Here is a 17,070-nt window from a genome sequence, read left to right on the forward strand (position 1 = left end):
GAACGATGCATTAGAAATTAAAGGCCCACTCTTTATCACAATGCCAAATATTAATGAAACATATTTCAGCGCTTTTGAAAAAAAAACTGTTTCTTTTTTCTGCTATTCGAATTAAATTCCTTCTCGAGCGATATTGTCGCATGCGTCACTGTGTTCCGTGCTTAAAGCCACAGCTTGACAGCTAGCACCAAGTTTAGCACCAAGTTTTCGGCTTCAATCATATTGTATGCAGATGACAGCCGTTTCAGGGGGCTGGTGACTAGGTTATCGAATTAAAAAGCTTTAGAAGTGAACGCTCCCGTGAAGTCACTTGAAGGGTTGAACAAAAGTGAAAGTTGGCAACAGAATAACAAGAGCATCATTCAGAATAAGTGTAAGAAGATCCTCTTTGCGTAACTCTATATAATAGACTCTGATCAGGTTATGCATCTTCTCTTCACGATACATACATAAAACACTCAAATACACGACGTTATTCGTTGAAATCAATATTTCAAAGCCTAACTGAATTTGCTCTATAGTAGACCCCTGGGGTCCATAATAGGAATAGTAGTAGAATAATTCTTCTTTATTTAAACATTTTTGTTCTACAATTATGATTTTACATATAAAGTGATAGGCCGGCTTGGCCTTCCAACTTTGATTTAAAGGTTTTCAATGGTAATTAACAATTTATTATTAATAAATTTAATTTATCATGACGGCCTTTAGAAAGCGCTAGTGTGTTTTACAATTTGATAACCTAACTATTATGTACACTAATATTTACATTAAAAATTTGATAAGCTAGATTGAAACTAGCGCCCTAATTGGAACCTGATTCGAATGTAAACAACGGGCCGTGCTGTTATGCACTTTACAGGCCACTCCGGCCTGAATCTGATAATAAATAAATAAAAATCATTAAAATATCTGCATTGTTTACACCAGAGTCTATCAGAAACTTTGGTTTACACTACGATCACTAGTAGTGAAAACACAAGAACACCACAGCTCAAAAAATCGTTAGACTTTCCAAGGCCTATTACATCTATACTTTTATCCTTGTACCCCTTAACCTCCTTAGCCGTGCGGTAAGACGCGCGGCTACAAAGCAAGACCATGCTGAGGGTGGCTGGGTTCGATTCCCGGTGCCGGTCTAGGCAGTTTTCGGATTAGAAATTGTCTCGACCCCCCGGGGCATAAAAGTATCATCGTGCTACCCCCATGATATACGAATGCAAAAATGGTAACCTGGCTTGGAAACCTCGCAGCTCTAATAACTGTGGAAGTGCTTAATGAACACTAAGCTGCAAGGCGGCTCTGTCCCAGTGTGGGGATGTAATGCCAATAAGAAGAAGACTCCTTAGCCTCGACTCGACTCACAGCTCAGGGGTTTTTTGCTCTCCAAAGTTAACAACTAGACATAAGACACGAAACATAATATTGTGTATCATATTTCGTGTGCAAACTGGCTCCAGCATAACTAATGGGCTTGAATCTTCAAATAAGTGCAATATAACTAAAGGCAATATGTTAATTAGATCAGAATACGTCTATTCCAACTCTATTTTTTAACTTCCATTTATTATTGATCTCACACCATAACAATATCCAATTAGGAAATCATCATTTTCCATCTGGCTCTCCAAACAAGACCCCTCAACTGACCATGGCAGTGATGATGAAGCGATGATTTATTAAACTAATGAAGACGCGGCTACTAATTTGAATAACGAGCAAAAATGAGCTTGCTGCCGGTTGGCGAGCCACCTATGCAAGCAAAGGAAAAAAGCATCAGACGGTTGAGATTGGAGGACAACGGTTAAACGGCTGAGTCAGTCGCCGACTGCACAGCCAACATGTCATTTGTTTTGGATCGCAGTTATGTAAACACAGAGGTGGTAGTTCCGGACTTGGGCGCCATGCTCACAGCACGATGGACGGGTTAAACAAATCGGTTTAAATGTTGGGGCGGAAAAAGTGGTTAACGAAGAAAGGCGACCATGTAGATTTTGTCATTTTGGGAGCGACTTTGTTTTATTTCGGAAGAAAGGAACCGGTTCATTGGAATTGCATGAGAAAGTTGCGATTGCATTTACGTTTCGAAATGGTGAACCTGAAACTTTTCATGACGTCATTGAAAACTTTTGCAAAAGGACAAAAAAGGAGGACATTTGATGCTTGTAAAAGCAAATATATTGAATTGATAGAATTGCTTGTAAACATGACTCACTAGCGATTCTCTGACAATGTAGATCAATAGAAACATTGATATATTTTTTATTTGCTTCCACATTTTTCTTATTTTTTAACAACCGTTTTTGGACAAAAAAAACCTGTTTGATATTTGTTGTCGACGTTTTAATGAAATGTATGTGTCCGCTCCGGGGCCTACCTTCGATGGTCGTAAGAAGGACTACACTCGCGACTAGGCTCCAAAAGCCGACCTAAAGGTTCCGGACACAATCAGTTTTGAATGCACAATTTCCACAAAAGTTTGTTCATGAATCACATAATCGCCCAAGCACTAACGGAGAACTTTTCGTCCATATCGACAAAGGAAGAACGATAAACCCCAGGACAAGACACAATATAGAGTTTCTTCTAACTGAAAAAAATTACTTGTTTCTCAACTTAAACTATCATTTAATCATTATTTTAATTTAGCGTATATATATAAACCGTATAAACCGCACACGTCGTTTGCTCGGAGTGGACTACCACCGATGTCTTCATCAGATTAATCCATCCATCCACCTTTCTCTGATCGTCGCTGAGCAGCAATGGTCAAATGGATAGTGTGTAGCACTGCTCTTCCAACCCATCCGTCCGTCCGTCGATTTATTTATTCTCACCCACCCTGAAATTTTCTTAATTTCTGAAATTAGATAAACAAACACCTCTTCGACTGGGATGGGAATGGATGGGAATAAGGTTAATGTATTGGGTTCTAATGATGTGTGTAGAAGGGCTCCGGTAGAAAGCAAACCTTTTCCACCGACCGTTTTAAGCTTCCCGATGTTGTTCGAAGAGTTACTACTCGCACTATGCCATCAGTACCAGGATGCGTTTTCTCAATTCTGCCTAGTTTCCAGTGCATGGGTGGTAGATTATTATCGCAGATAACGACCATCTTGCCAACTTTGACATCTACTGGCGGTCGCCAAGGTTTAATCCGTCTTTGGATTTGAGAAAGATACTCTCGCCTCCAACGGTTCCAGAAATCATGTAACTTTCTACAAACTACCTCGTTTTGCGTAAGGCAGTTGACAGGAGTCGTTGAAACATCCAACTCCGGGAGCGAGTGCAGTGAAGCTCCTATCAAGAAATGAGCCGGCATAAGTGGCTCAAGATCGTTGGGATCCGTTGAGAGTGCAGTTAAAGATCGAGAGTTTAAGACCAACTCTATGTGCACCGCTTCGGTCACCATGCACACAAAAATGGCACCATAGGCCTTCACCGCTGTTCGCCTAGGTCCGGTCTAACATACAACGGACCAAAATAGTCTATTCCCGTTGGCGAAAACGCACGGGCTACCGTTACTTGTTCCGCCAGCAGTTCACCCATGAATTGTTTCACCGGAGACGGCATTGCCCGGAAGCATTTGTGGCAGCGATGAACAACCAGCCGCGCTATACTCCTCCCTCACGACGGCCAGAATTTCAATTGGACAGTACTCAGTAGTAGCTGCGGTCCAGCATGGAGCAAACGCTTGTGGTAGTCCTCAACAAGTAAACGAGTCAGTCTAGACCTTTCGGTAGTACAATAGGATGTTTGAAATCCTCCGATTCTGATGAATGGGTTAGGCGCCCGCCAAGGCGAATCATTCCCTTCGGCGACATGTACGGGTGAAACCAACGTAGCTGCGACTTCCGTGAAACCCTTTCGATAAAGCCTTCCGTTCAGCGGCCAGGGTGGCTTTCTGGACTTGCCGAATGATTGTCTCTTCGGCTTCCTTGAGCTCGGCTGTGGGCATAAATCTACTTCTTCGTTTTTCCTTCGGTATCCTAAGCAACTTGATGAACCGTTGCCAAATAGCCGTACTGCGAGTTAAATTGCCATATGATGAAAACTTGGCAATGTATTCTTCAATGAACTCCTCCGCGCTTGAGGTTGTGACGGCCGTTACAGTACGACGTTTCTCCCTCTCAGCCTTTTCTGCAGACTGTAGTTCTGTTGGTTGTGGCCACTCCTCCGGCCCTTTTGAAAGTCAATCTAGGCCATGCCACCAGAAACTGTTTACTGCAATATTGCGAGGCGAAATTCCTCTAGATATCAGATCCGCAGGGTTTTGTATGCCTGGAACATGCTGCCATTGAAATCCCTCCGTCAAACGTTAAATTTTTGCACACCTATTGCCTATGAATGCACTCCAATTCGATGGAGTGGCTGCTATCCACCGCAGTACACACGTGGAGTCCGTCCAGAAATGTACGTGAACTGGGAGTTCGATTTTACTTTTTCGAACAGCTTCGCAGTCAGTAACGCGCCACAGAGCTCCAATCTCGAAATCGTTTGACACTTTAATGGAGCTACCCTCGATTTTGATGCAAACAGGTGGACAGCAGTTTTCCCTTCACTATTCTCACTCCGAACGTAGACACATCCACCATATGCCTTTTTCGAAGCGTCCGAAAAGCAATGAAGTTCTATCTGTGTTGCCTTCGGTATAATGACGCATCGGTGGATATTGATCTGAAGGATCGCCACAAGATGGATTGCAAGGGTCTGTCTTCCTCACAAACCAGGACTTGTCGAAACATTTTCTCGACTTCGCATGATGATCGATCGAAGATCGTCTTGTATGATGGGTCCCACTAGCAGTGCATCATTCAACGTCACCCTAGTTGACGTTTCGCTTGAAGCGTTGAACACAACTCGAACCTTAGTCGTGGTACTGGCTTCCTTAACTACCGGGTGGTGTGATAGCAGCGCTTCGGTTGAATTTGCGTAATCTCGACCTTGGTCATGTGGCCGAGTTGAAGATACTCATCCATAAAAGAGCTGTATTGGCCACGGAGCTCTGCATCCTTCGATAACCTGCACTCCGTGCTTTGAAGACAACGAACTGCGATGCCCCTTGACTCGCCAATTTGATTCAACACGTCTTCATCCTTCGGCTCTCCACGTCGGACCGTTCGAACGAAGTGCTCCTCACAACGTGCTTCTTGCGGCGAATAGTTTTCGGTAACTCCGACCTCCTCGCAGGACCAAAATCGGGCTACTAATTCTTCTAGGTCTTTTGAAGCCGCTGATGTTCAGCTAATGTTCAGCGATTGGTTGGAAACCAATGCTCCTCCACAAACGACCCAACCGAAAACGGACTCATTAAGGGTCGGCAGTCGCTCTCCCAACGAAATCTGCCGCCCGCTTCTGAAGAAATGGAAAAATGATTCAGTTCTCAGAACCATGTCCACACCCATGCACACATTGAACGATGGATTGGCCAATTCGATTCCATCTGGTACGTTCCACTCCTCGATGTTGATCGATGAAGTTGGCAGGTTGACGGTCACCTTCGGTAGAACGAGGAAACTCATGCGCTAAGAGTACTCCGTCAGTCTCGATCGAACGGTGGCCTCCAGCTGCCTGGCCAATTCCAGATATCTTGACGTCTACCTTGCTGCGTCTGACTTTCGTCCGCTGACTGAGTCATTCTGTTACGAAATTGCTCTCCGATCCAGAGTCTAGAAGAGCGCGAGCTGGATAGCGATGGCCACTGTTGTCTTCAACAATTACGACAGCAGTCGCCAGCAATACCTTTGCCTGTTGAGTAGACCCATGTCCCACAACCGTGTCTGAAGCCGCCATATTGGATACTTGGGGATCGAGTACATTAGGGTTAACGCTTGAACTGGCACGCGAAGTAGCTGAAGCAAACCAGCTAATGATGGCGACCTTGGCAGAAGCGGCAGGAGAATTTGGACTGACACTCCTTCGCGTGATGTCCAAGGCACAGAGAGTGGCTTCTGAGGACTCCTTCCTTTTCAAACTGTGGCATCGCTTGAAATACGCTGCACTGGAACAGCAAGTGACTAGCGCCACATACTATGCATCGTCCTCCTACTGCCTGAGTAGTGCTGTAGCTGCTCTTGATGGAGGTTGCCTTGGATTTGCCTGCTTGTTGCCACTAGGGAGTGCTTCTCGATTCCGCTGACTTCGCTGGAAGAGACTCCAGCATAAGAATGCGACGCTGAAAGTAATCGCTCAACTCCTCCACCGTATCTTGTTGTTTTGTGGACGAAAACTACTCCCATCCACGACGCGTAACAGGATCCAAGCGTGTAGTGAGCATATTAACCAACAGCAAATCCCGATATTCCGCTGGTTGAACTATATTGTCCAAGGTCTGAACTATTCTCTAGAAGCCGTCGACGAGTGTGTGTAGATCAGACGAGGACTCCTTCGTCAAACGGGGAAGTTTGAACAGCGCTTGCACTTGCAGCTTCTTCAGATGCTTGTTATTGTCATACCGCTTGAGTAGGAGATCCCAAGCCATCTTGTAGTTGGCACTGGTGATCGGGAGAGAATCAATCAAATTCTTCAGTTTTCCTTGTAGACACCCCTTGATGTAGTAGAACTTTTCTACCTCAGGGAGATCCACCTTGCCATGGATCAAGGACGAAAAGAGATCGCAGAAACTAAGCCACTCTTCCACGTTTCCACCAAAAGTTTGGAGCTTGATCTACGGTAACTTGACATGATCAAGATTCCCGAGACCAGTCGCATTAGTCTTTTTTTTTTTTTTTTTTTTACAAGGGAGAATGCATTTACACACTAACCCAGTACACGTGCATTGTAGTTGCCAAACTACCACACGGAAGTGTACTGGAGTGTCGGACTCGACCATACCGGTAATACCGACTAAACTCCTTGGGCTCCACCATCGTTTCCCAGGAACTACCTCGCAGTACTCCTTCCGGGGGGCTGGCAGTACTAAGCGCACTCGCTCATTATCGCTCACACAGGCACTCGTCCCACGCGAGACTGTCTTGGGTGCTCGCACACCATTCACTCCATTTGAGTCTTACTTGGATGCTCTCCCGGGCGCTCCGCTGCCATGCCTCGAGGTGTCAATAGCGGTAACTGCCTGGGCCTACAGATATTACGCTACGACACTCCTGCCTCAGCACGAGCAGATCAATCACACCACTGCCGAAGCAGACCACACGCTACCCTGCCGAAGCAGGGACACTCCCCATGCACCACATGTGCACAACTGTAGGTGTGTGGGTACAACCCACTGCTACCCTGCCGCCGAAGCAGCTTCTCCAAAGACCATTCGCTCCATGTGACCCTTTTTCGGGTGCTCACTCTAACACTCCACTGCAATGCCTCGAGGTGTCGATAGCGGTATGTAGGGACCAATCAACGATACTACGCTACGACACTCTTACCTTAGCATGTGCAGTCCATACTCAGACTTCTGCTGCGCTTCGAGGTGACAATAGCGGTGACGCGCTATGACACTCCTGCCTCAGCACAAACAGATCACTCACTCCCTGCCGAAGCAGCTCACGCACTACCCTACCGAAGTAGGGACACTCCACATGCCAATTGGCACTCCCTGGGCTTGTGCTTTTGAAGCGGCACACAGTCGCTTTGATAGAGTCCGCTTACGGGCACTTGTGGTTTTTTGGGAGGGATTTTAGCAGAGCCCACTGCTAAATCCCACCACGCCCTAGGCAGTTCTCCCTGACTCGCAGACAGCTGGGGAGGGGTCGTCAAGCCCTTGGACATCATGCTGTCCCTGCTGTCCCTGCTGCCCCACAGTCGCATTAGTCTGATTCAAGTCCACTGACTCCTGCTTCAGCTTGACTTGGTCCAACAAAAACGCTTTCACTTGGTAGAAGCGTTCGCTGAACTCCTGGCTTTCCTTTGTCAAAGGGATTCGCCTTATCGTCATGGTTGTCGTGCGTTTTGACCTCGATAAGGTACTCGGAGAACTTCTCACGCAATTCGTCTAGCCTTTCTAAACGAACCGTGACTTGGTTAAGCGCAGCATCCTCGGGAAAATCTTCAACGAAGCTCCAAATATCATTGAAAGACTGCTGTACCTCGGACAGCTTTGCTACTAGCTCCTTATACGTCGCGGCCTGGCTCCTCGACATGGCCACAGTTGATTATTCGTTGATCGGACGAAGAAAGATGAAAAATGAGGCTGTAGTATCTCACAAGTCTTCACTTCGGATGCACATATACTGTTCAACTCACCTGACCGAGTGAACAGCATCACAGGAGCAGCGATTTAGCATAAAATTCCCAAACGTCCAAACTAGCCGGCCTGGCGTTCAAAAACTCGTTCAAATCTTGCACCGAATGATGTGAAGAGGAGGGATAAAATCTGTAGTATCCAAATAAATAGCTTCGACGGGACATATACCGTGTAACTCACCCCGAGAAAACAACGGAACTACCAATGCCCGTATCAATATGTAGTTGAACGCATCCAAATAAGCCGTTCAGCAAAATGCAGCCTCAAATAAATGTATGATGAATATGAACCAAGCCATAGAGGATATAATTTTAATGAGTTGGTGGAGTATCTGACGTCCACGCCTCGGCAGACATACACAAATTTTCACTAACAAAGTTCCACGTCGCCACCTCTTTGCTCGAGTCCACCCTCAGGGTCCTAATAGTCAACCAATAGTTCCAATGGGTTCAGTTTTAATCCAAGAATAATGCGATTGGTATCCAAAATCAGCAGGTATGCAGCATGGCTCGAAACGGGCAAATCCTGGGAGAACAGCAGGCAAAGCTAACTCAGTGTAGTCTTCCGATCCGTCGCTATCCAAAGCCTCTAATCCACCCTGATTCCGTAGCCTTCAGGAAACCAACAGGGTTTGCTTGCGCGCGAAAATGACAATCCTTTGGTGTCCTTTGTCCACTATGCTTCCACGGCCATGATTCGCTATTATTTGCACCGACAATATGCAGCAAATGGTGAAAATCCTTCCCGCTCGATATGTCCTTTTTTCGTGATCGCTATTCTTATTCGAGGATAATGGCGATGCACTATTATTTGGTGATCACAACAGTCATAGCACAACCGAGCGTTTGATGGCGATAATCCTACTTGTGCTCAAACTTTTATCCTGTCCGGTTCCGACGTAATCCGGTTCGCTAGGACCAAATGTCCGCTCTGGGGCCTACCTTCGATGGTCATAAGAAGGACTACACTCGCGACTAGGCTCCAAAAGCCGGCTTAAAGGTTCCGGACACAATCAGTTTTGAATGCACAATTTCCACAAAAAGTTTGTTCAGGAATCACATAATCGCCCAAGCACTAACGGAGAACTTTTCGTCCATATCGACAAAGGAAGAACGATAAACCCCAGGACAAGGCACAATATAGAGTTTCTTCTAACTGAAAAAAAACTTACGTATTTCTCAACTTAAACTATCATTTAATCATTATTTTAATTTAGCGTATAAATATAAACCGTATAAACCCAAACAGTATGTTTATTTTGATAATAATATGATCAAGTGTGTGTTTAAAAGTAATATTATTAGCTAGTACTATCTATCTGTACGATTAGTTCGAAGACAAGTAAATAAAATAAATAAAAATGAATGAGACCAGATTTTTGCCGGCAAAGCTTTTTTTATTTTTTTACAATTAATTTTATAATATTTGGCCATATGACCATACAAAAATAATTTTAATGTTAAATATCTTGACTGTGCATATGCACAGGACATGTTTCGAGATGGACAAATTGATACTAAAAAGAATCCACATGTCTTGGAGGAGCCAGAACCCTCAACATCCTCTTCTCTATATAGGCGTGATAACGTGATCAATCAAGATATTTAACAAAAAACTTTTTTTTACTTATTTCGAGACACGGAATTGAATATAATGAAAAGCTGTAACGAACGAATAACGAGAATACTAATTAACTTCATATTGTATATTTTCTATCCCCTTCCAGAAAAGTACAAAATATCCAGACTCTGACGACTGTGATTCGCTTCCACCACCGCCACCCCCCGAGGACGATCCCTATTTTGACGATCACCACTCGCCGACAACGCTCCATCACAACGGCCACCTCCACCACCTGAACCTTAGTCTGGATACGACCCCCCACGGTGGATCCAGTCCCGAGAAACCCCGCAAACATCGATCCAACTCGGATAGCAGCCAAACCAAGCACCATCACCGGAACGGTGGCCTCCATCACAAGTCTTCCAATGGGCATCATCATCACCACCACCATCATCACCATCACCGGCACGGGAATAAGAATAGCCGGGCGGACTCGGTCCTGTCCAGCGATTCGGATATTCGGTTCACCCGGAGGAAGCTCGGGGATAACCAGAAGTGTGGCTGTGCGTTGATCGCCGGATTTCTGTTGATTTTGCTGTTCGCGGGGGTTGTCGTCTATGTGGGATGTAAGTATGGTGATGTAATGATTGCAACAGCAGTTACATATATGTTATAGACGTTGAAAAAGTGTTTCGAAATGACCAGCTCTTGAAAGACACACAGAAGTTACACACTTTTCACTTTCACGATCGCGAAAGCATTGTTCAGGAGAAGCATGGAACTCCCACGCTGTCTATTATGAGTCTGTGCTTTTCGCTTGCTACATATGATTGTTTGCGTCACATGTGTCGTTTTTAGAAGTTCAACACGCAGGTGCTCGTAACTCATAGATAGAGTAAATGATTCATTCGCCACTTTTAGACACATACCTACGACCAGAACCACTCCCGGATCGGATATTCCGAGCGCGGTTACGAGTAGTGGAAGGCGATTACTGGACACCGGAACTGGCAGATCAGAGCACATCACGATTTCAACAACGGGCGCGGGACTACCGGGAACGGATAAACCTTATCATGCGACGATCGGATCTGAGGGAACCCTACGAAGGAAGCGAAATTTTGGCACTTGATGGGTAAACTGTTTGATCGATTATCACAAGTGACTTTTACAAACCGTAACTTTCCGATACTTTTAGCAATGAAGACGAAGATCTGACCCTACACTTTGCGATGTACTTCGACCCGTACGCCGAGCTGGTCTCCACGGCCGATCTGCACTCGATCCTAATGGAGGAGATCATCTCCGACCATCCACGCTATTTCCGCAACCTAACAATCGATCCATCCAGTTTGATCATCAAGGAAGTGCTGGGGCAGTTTGATGACATTCCGGGCACCTCGTCCTCTCCGCTTGGTGGGAAGGACGACGAAGTCAGCGAGGTGGTGACAACTGCGAGACCGCCCCGAAAGTGTGAACCGCTGAAACTGAACTACTGCCGTGCAGTCGGCTACAACTTGACAACGTATCCGAACCTGTTCGGTCACGGTTCGATAGAGGAGGTTGAGGCGGATCTGATTTCGTTTAGGGAGCTGGTGGATGCGGAATGTTTTCGACAGGCGTTTGATTTCGTCTGTCGGTTGCTGCAACCACCGTGCGAGTATCGACGAATTGAGGAACCGGTCGCCGGTAAGGTTTGTCGGCAGTATTGTCAGGCGTTTTGGAATGGTTGCGGTGATCGCTTGCCGGAACGATTCAAGAAGCTTCTGGATTGCGAGCGGTTCCCAGAGTCTACAGCGATACAGTCCTGCCATAGTCGACCGGGATGTGCCGGCGAACTGCAATCGAATGCGTTGTCTTCGCGTTTGTGCGATGGTGTTGCCGATTGCCCGGATCTCTCCGACGAGAACACTTGCACGTTCTGCCCGTACGGAGCGATCTATTGCGGAAGGGGTCGAGTGTGTTATGCGAAGAACGCTCGATGCGATGGAAAGATGGATTGTCCTGACGGAAGTGACGAGAAGGACTGTCGTAAGTTGACAAACCGTTTAATATCTCAGAATCTAATATAAAGCGTGCATTTATTTTCCAGTTTCCATTTCGCCTCAAGTAACCTATTTGACGTTCCCGCCACCGATCGTGCCCTATCGGCCTCGATTCTTTTCGGAAGGCTACGCTGTGTTCTCCGAGAAGGGCACCACAGGCAAGCTGTGCTCGGTGGGAATGGAGAGCAACGATTACGTGCGCAATACGGTTGCTGAATCTTTATGCAAAGCGCTTGGCTTCGAGCGGGTTGACTACTCGCAGATTCGCAACGATACGGAACCGAACACAAGCTACGTGAGGGTTTTGGATCCGAGGGCTTCGGAGATCTCGTTCGTTAGAACCACCTGCCAGAGTAAGCAATCGCTGTACGTGAGCTGTGGGCAGTTGGAGTGTGGAGTTCAGTCCGCTCTGCCGAGCAATCCTAATGTGGGGCTGTCGAAGATGGCTGCACCCGGAGATTGGCCCTGGATGGTGGCGCTGTTCCGGGCGGATACGCACGTTTGCGATGGAACACTGGTAGGTTTTTGGTTGTCTGACTCGGAAAGGGACAAGACTACTGAGTGTGGGAAGAAGTTTTGTGATGGTGTAAATAGTCTATAAATAGTCCATATTTCATTCCCCTTTTTATTTCTTTGCACATTTATTTCTCCTTTATGAATATTATTTTATTCATTCTTTAAAATTGTTCCTTATTTTTATTTTCCTCATTTAAATACTCTTATTTTTCTTTCTGTGATCTTTATTCTAATTTTTTCCCCTTTCTTTTTTGTTTTACTTCTAGATAGAAGTTCTATCTTTCTACTATTTTTCTGCTTTCTTTTTCTTAATTTTTTCTGTTCTTCTTTACTCTATCCTTCCTATTTTTGCCTTTCCGGTATACAAAGTATACGTAAAGGCTATATGTTCGCTCCGAAAATGAACTTTTTATAGGAGGCCCAGAGACCCATAGTGTCATATACCAATTGACTCAGCTCGACGAATTGAGGTGTGTGTGTATGTGTGTGCATGTGTGTGTATTAGGGTGGTTCAAAAAATCGATTTTGCTCCACAGTGCTCATATGATTCTTTACCATGTTATGAGTGTCCTCTGAAAATTTGAGCTCATTTGGATTAAAACTGATTTAGCACAAGCCGTTTCAAGTTTGCATGCAAATTAGTATGGGGAAATTTATTTTTTCATTATACTGTTAATGACGTTTCCCCATTTAGCGCAGGTTAAAAGAAAACCTACATAGCTAAAAGGGATACTCAACAGCTTTCACCCAACGGAAACCGCATGTTGATTAATCGTCCCAATAATTAGTAATCGATTTTAATCTATACCGTGGTTTTCTGGAGCTAATTGCATAATTTTTTTCCAATTTAGTTTATTTGGTAGGCTCAGGCGTGTATAACACTTTACGGAGCCATTGTTCTTTGTGATATATACAATCAATATCATGTTATTATACGGTTAGTAAGAGGGGGGTAGAAGCCAGCGTACTCGTGGTGACTCGAGGTTAGTTTACAATGTTTAAGGATGGACGGGGCTTAGGATTTGGGATCAGGAAATTTCAGCTTCTCATCCGGGCATTTGGCGTCAGTGACGATGTGCCGCGTCGTCGTGCTCGAGGAATGGTTCGACTGGGAGCATCTTCCGGATGGCAAGAGCTATGGAGCTCTATGGAACAAAAAGGCAGAGACAGAACAAAAAAAAAACTAAGAAAGAAAAAAAAACAAAATGTTAGATTTTGATGTCAGAAGCACAAAGAAAACTATAAATGGCCTGCATATAGACAACATCACGATCTCCCAAAATACCGCGAACTTCCCTGAAGGGTTGTTTACCTCGGGCCACAAGGGTATCCAATAATTGCTCTCTGGAGGCGTCATTTTCCGAGCAGGACCAAACTACGTGATCGATGTCATCGTAACCGGCTCCGCACCTACATAAGTTGCTATCGACAAGGTTTATTCTGTACAGATGTGCGTTTAGTGAATAGTGATTAGACATTAGACAGACAGACAAGTCTCGACATCACGCGAATGAAGCCTCGACTTAAGTCCTCACCTCTGAACCACGCTCGCCCAGAAACTTTTGGAACTATGGAAAATAGCCACCGTCCAAGTTCGTTGTGTGTCCAATTTCTTTGCCAACTTTGAAGAGTACTCTGACGGACTAATGGGAAAAACTCGTTGCTCGAGTATTGTCTATCATAAACTTCACCTTCCTGTGCGCCCACCTTTGCCAGCGAGTCTGCCTTCTCATTGCCGTAGATTGAGCAGTGAGATGGGACCCAAACAAAGGTAATCTTGAATGATCTTTCGACCAAAACACGCATCTGCTCTCTTACGTTTGAAAGAAAGTAAGATGCGTGCTTAACAGGTTTCATCGACCGGAGTGCCTCGATAGAACTAAGACTATCCGAGAAGATGAAATAATGGTCTACGGGCTGATTGGAAATTATCCCCAAAGCGAAGTTAATTGCTGCCAGCTCAGCAACATAAACCGAACACGGTTCCTGAAGTTTTCGGAAGGTGGTTGAAGTTAATTTGAAAACACCGAAGCCAGTGGATCCGTTAATGTGAGAACCATCAGTGAAATATCTGTTGTTGCAATTGACATGTTCATATTTTTCAGAAAAATGGAGGGAATAGAAAGATTTCGAAGATGATCTGGTATTCCTTGAATAGCATGTTTCATGGACAGATCGTATTCAATTGAGAAACTGTCATTGGTGAAGTCAACTCGAGGGGGAGTATAACATGGAAGACAAAGATCTGACAAAATGTAGTTGAGATAGACTCTAAGGAATCTTGAACGACAAGTCAGTTCAAGCATTTTATCGAAGTTATCTAAGACAAGTGTGTTACTTGTTCCACATTTGACGAGTATTCTAAGTGAGAGCTCCCAGTAACGGTGCTTTAAAGGAGTGACTCCAGCAAGCACCTCCAGGCTCATGTTATGCGTCGAATGCATGCAGCCAAGGGCAATACGCAAACAACGATACTGAATTCGTTCCAATTTGATCAGGTGGCAATCAGCTGCTGAGAGGAAGCAGAAAGAGCCATACTCTAAAACAGAGAGAGTAGTCGTTCTATAGAGTTTGATGAGGTCTTCCGGGTGAGCACCAGGTTCCACCACCAGGTTCCGGAGATAGAACGTAGAAAATGGATCCTTTTCCGGCATTTTTGTATCAAATACTCAAAATGGAGTTTCCAAGTACATTTAGAATCAAACACAACCCCAAGGTATTTAGAAGATAAAGATTGGTTGATGTCATCATTCAACAGTTTTAGTTTCAGTTGAGCTGGGTACCGCTTCCTAGTAAACACAACCAACTGAGTTTTTTGCGGTGAAAACTCGATCCCTAGATGTCTGGCCCAAACAGTCAGATTATCCAGGGTACTTTGCAATGGTCCTTGCAAGACAGCTGCACATGGACCTCTTAGAGAGACCACGGCATCATCTGCAAGTTGTCTGAGCGTGCATTGTCCTTCCAAACAATTCAAGCTCTATCTGGAATAAGGGCGAATGTCGCAAGAGAGAATTCTCTTCGCCGACTTCCCCTCTTTTAAATTAAAGTGACAAGCAGATGATTTCGTTGCGGTTTTTCCCCTCAGAACGAAATAAAACAATGAAAACTTGCATTCTGAGGTGATAAACCGCGATGAAATCCACTGCTTGTCACTTTTATTTAAAAGAGGGGAAGTCGACGAAGAGAATCCTCTCTTGCGACATTCGCCCTTTTACCAGATAGAGCTTGAATTGTCAATATCTTTAACATAGAAATTATAAAGCAAGGGACTTAAACATGATCCTTGGGGAAGGCCCATGTAGCTATTTCTGGAAGTTGTCAGAGTGCCGAGTGTAAAGTTCATTTGTTTTTCTGACAACAAATTATACAAGAAATTGTTTAAAATAACGGGTAATCCACTACTGTGCAGATTGTCTGACAGTACTTCTATGGAAACTGAATCAAAAGCGCCCTTAATATCCAAGAATACTGAAGCCAATTGCTCCTTGTGCGCAAAGGCCAGTTGTATATCTGAAGAAAGCAACGCTAGACAATCGTTTGTTCCTTTCCCTTTTCGAAATCCAAGCTGAGTATTTGAAAGCAATGCATTTTCTTCGACCCAATGGTCGACTCTTGAAAGGATCATTTTTTCCAATAACTTTCTCATGCACGACAGCATGGCAATCGGTCGGTATGAATTGTGATCAGACGCTGGTTTCCCAGGCTTTTGAATAGCTATTACTTTGACCTGTCGCCATTCAGGTGGCACAATGTTGTACTCCATGAAACAGTTGTACAGGTCAAGTAATCGTCTTTTTGCGATATCTGGGAGGTTTTTAAGAAGATTGAATTTGATGTTATCGCATCCCGGAGCAGAGTTATTCGATGAAAGAAGAGACATAGAAAGTTCCAGCATTGTGAATGGTCCACCCAAAGAACCGGGATCAGTGACTGATTCTCGAAATAGCGGTTCTGCTGGTACGGAATCTGGGCAGACCTTTTTTGCGAAGTTAAATATCCATCGATTGGAGTATTCTTCACTCTCATTGGTGGAAATGCGGTTCCGCATGTTGCGAGCCGTTTTCCAAAGTGTTGTCATTGAGGTTTCTCGTGATAGTCCCTCGACAAAACGTCGCCAGTAGCTACGTTTTTAGCCTTGAGAAGATTTTGAGTTTTCTTTCGAGCCTCAAATACTCTTCAAAGCTCTGACCTTCCGTGTTTACGGAAGGCCTTGAAGGCATCAGATTTCTCAGAATACAACTTAGTACATTCATCATCCCATCCAGGAGTGGCTGGTCTTCTGATGACAGATGTACTTGGAACGCGTCGTTTCTGAGCTTCTAGTGCGCTTTTTTGAATCAACTCAATAAGGAATCGATATTCTTCCAAAGGTGGAAGAGTATCAGTTGAGTCAATACCAATTTTTACCGCCGATGCAAATTTTTGCCAGTCAATGTTCTTCGTGAGATCGAAAGGAACATTCACTGGCTCAGATTGTTGATAGCCACTCTTAATTGTGGTGACTATCGGCATATGGTCACTACCATGGGGATCTTGAATTACCTTCCACGTGCAATCTAATGATACTGAATTTGAACATAAAGACAGATCAATACGGCTTTGTTGACCATTTGGTCCTATTGGAGTTACTTCACCAGTGTTCAAAATATTCAAATTGAAATCGTCACACAAATCATAGAAAATAGGCGCTCTATAATCGTCATACGTTTCGCCCCATCCAATACCATGTGCGTTCATATCACCCAA

General features: G+C 44.7%; 1 protein-coding gene across 1 annotated transcript in view; it reads left to right on the plus strand.

Moving 5' to 3' along the window:
- The window catches only part of LOC134205748 (uncharacterized), a 100,549-nt gene that overhangs the window by 69,032 nt on the left and 14,447 nt on the right, over window positions 1-17,070 (plus strand). Inside the window, exons 3-6 of the mRNA XM_062681312.1 lie at window positions 9,924-10,386; window positions 10,682-10,895; window positions 10,959-11,791; window positions 11,853-12,322. Of these exons, the coding sequence (XP_062537296.1) occupies window positions 9,924-10,386; window positions 10,682-10,895; window positions 10,959-11,791; window positions 11,853-12,322 (1,980 nt within the window). The remainder of the gene's footprint in view (window positions 1-9,923; window positions 10,387-10,681; window positions 10,896-10,958; window positions 11,792-11,852; window positions 12,323-17,070) is intronic.

Source organism: Armigeres subalbatus, chromosome 1, assembly GCF_024139115.2.
Source record: "Armigeres subalbatus isolate Guangzhou_Male chromosome 1, GZ_Asu_2, whole genome shotgun sequence".
NCBI lineage: Eukaryota > Metazoa > Arthropoda > Insecta > Diptera > Culicidae > Armigeres > Armigeres subalbatus.